General features: G+C 55.9%; 1 protein-coding gene across 1 annotated transcript; it reads left to right on the top strand.

Annotated features, from left to right (window-relative positions):
* Positions 1 to 692: 692 nt before the first annotated feature.
* PV07_12787 (uncharacterized protein) lies at positions 693 to 1,103 on the top strand (the record flags this gene model as incomplete). The annotated part of the gene is made up of 1 exon (XM_016400353.1): positions 693 to 1,103. One exon carries the CDS (start codon positions 693 to 695, stop codon positions 1,101 to 1,103), a length of 411 nt encoding a protein of 136 aa, XP_016242001.1.
* Positions 1,104 to 1,813: the final 710 nt, after the last annotated feature.

Below are 1,813 nucleotides of genomic sequence, written 5' to 3'. Positions count from 1 at the left end.
CCAATTGTGAGAGGAGAGGGAGTGCTCGAACACTGAAAAGGCTTCTCGCTCCCACTCCCCACCCTCTTTCCTCCCCTCTGCGATTACAACATCACCCACCATGGCGAATCAAAGGACATTGCGCACGGCCATTATGGCAGAGGACATGGCCTCCTCGCTGCCGGCCGGAACATGGGAAAGGGAAACGATACAAGTGTCTTGAGGCCAGCTACGAACACACGCTCGGCTTCATCTCCTTGTACACGCTTACTAGACACCGGAAAGAAATTCACGGGATACACCTGGCCAGGCACTAAGCCGCCGTGGCCGCCGTGGTGCTGTCCGTTCCCTAACTGTCGCCGGAGCTCAGGCAAGCCACCTACTAGGAAGTTGTGCTTCGAACAATCACAAACGGCAGAGGCACCCGGAGGATGTGACAGATCATAGCTTGTCCCCAGAAGCGGCCTCGCAACCTATTGCGGGGGCAGGAGCGGCGACGAGCTCGACAATCGCCCAAAGGGTCTCCCTCCAGATGCTTCGCTTGAGCGAATATATGGTGGTCTCTTATCTCCCGGAAGAGGAAACGCCGGCGACGCCCTTCTTCGACTCGGAGGAGGCTTCATTCCCGTGGCTGGCTGCACAAGGAGCTTAAGAGAAATATTAGATATTGCCCGCATCGCTCCGTGGTGTGAACCCGTATGGACTTGATGAGGATGTTCGCGAACGCCTGCGCAGTGTGCTACGGATTTCAGGGCTCGGTTGGCTTCTCCAAGAGCTATGCAAGTCATTACCAGATCAATCTTGGGTCCACAGCCCTTGGCATGATGGGAAAGCCGCAGGGTTGCTATAAAGACAACACGCTGGCACAAGTGGACCGGGAACGATGGATATTTCGGGCTCAGGGGGATCTGCCCGAAGGCTTTAACCCAGACGTCGAGGCCGAGATGCAGATGCTTGAAGAAGATCAGGACTTCCCCAACTCGAAAGATCTACAGAAAAACTGGGTCTGCATTCATCAACATGAGATTGGACTGCCCGTAGAAGTGTTGCAACTTCTGTTCGGTCGGCTCACCGGGGAGAGGATCCCTAAGGCCTGGTTGGACAACAATACCAAGCCGATCTGAGCCAACACTCCTAGATCGGAGCAAAGTCCACGGCGACGGGCAATATGGAACCCCCAGTGGCTCTCCAGGACCTATTTGTCCAAGCCACTTACTAAAGATTCCGTTGGTGAAAAGGCCCAGAGACGTCGGGAGTATGCGTCCTTGACAAACGAGTCGAAATTTGGGGCAGGAGAGGCCGACCGTCCGAGTTGGAGGTTAACGGCATTGAGAAAGGAGAACAGGGACTCGTAGGGGATGCTAGGATCTGACACGGGATGTTTTAGGCTGTGCCGGGTTTCCTTACTTGGTTATTTTCGCTCGGGCGACCGTTTTTGGCTGCAGGGCCCCACGAGGCTTTGTGGTTAGTGCCTGGACCGTGGAAATCTTGATTAGGGTTTGGAACCGGGAGGGAAGGGGAGAAGGGGGAAACGGGGAGAAGAGGACGGGATGGTTGGCCGCGATGGAGAGTTTCGCGCAAGGCGATACGGGCCAATCAGGGGCAGTGCTAACAAATATGCCCAAGCCACAACGAATCCGCCCTTATCGTGAACAGGCCCCATATCGGATGAGATTGGCCACAGGTCTCTGCGACCGAGTCGTGGACCCGGTTCCCCAGCGCTATGACAGGGATCTACCCCGTGCTTGTAGCGCAAACCCACTCAAAGAAGGTTTCTCGTGCTCCCGCGTGGCCAATGTCCTAGTAGCAGATCTCTACGCAAAGCCCCCCCCCC

Source organism: Cladophialophora immunda, assembly GCF_000835495.1.
Source record: "Cladophialophora immunda strain CBS 83496 unplaced genomic scaffold supercont1.144, whole genome shotgun sequence".
Taxonomy (NCBI): domain Eukaryota; kingdom Fungi; phylum Ascomycota; class Eurotiomycetes; order Chaetothyriales; family Herpotrichiellaceae; genus Cladophialophora; species Cladophialophora immunda.
Note: the sequence above shows the minus strand (reverse complement) of the source record. Positions and strands in the feature narration are given on the sequence as shown.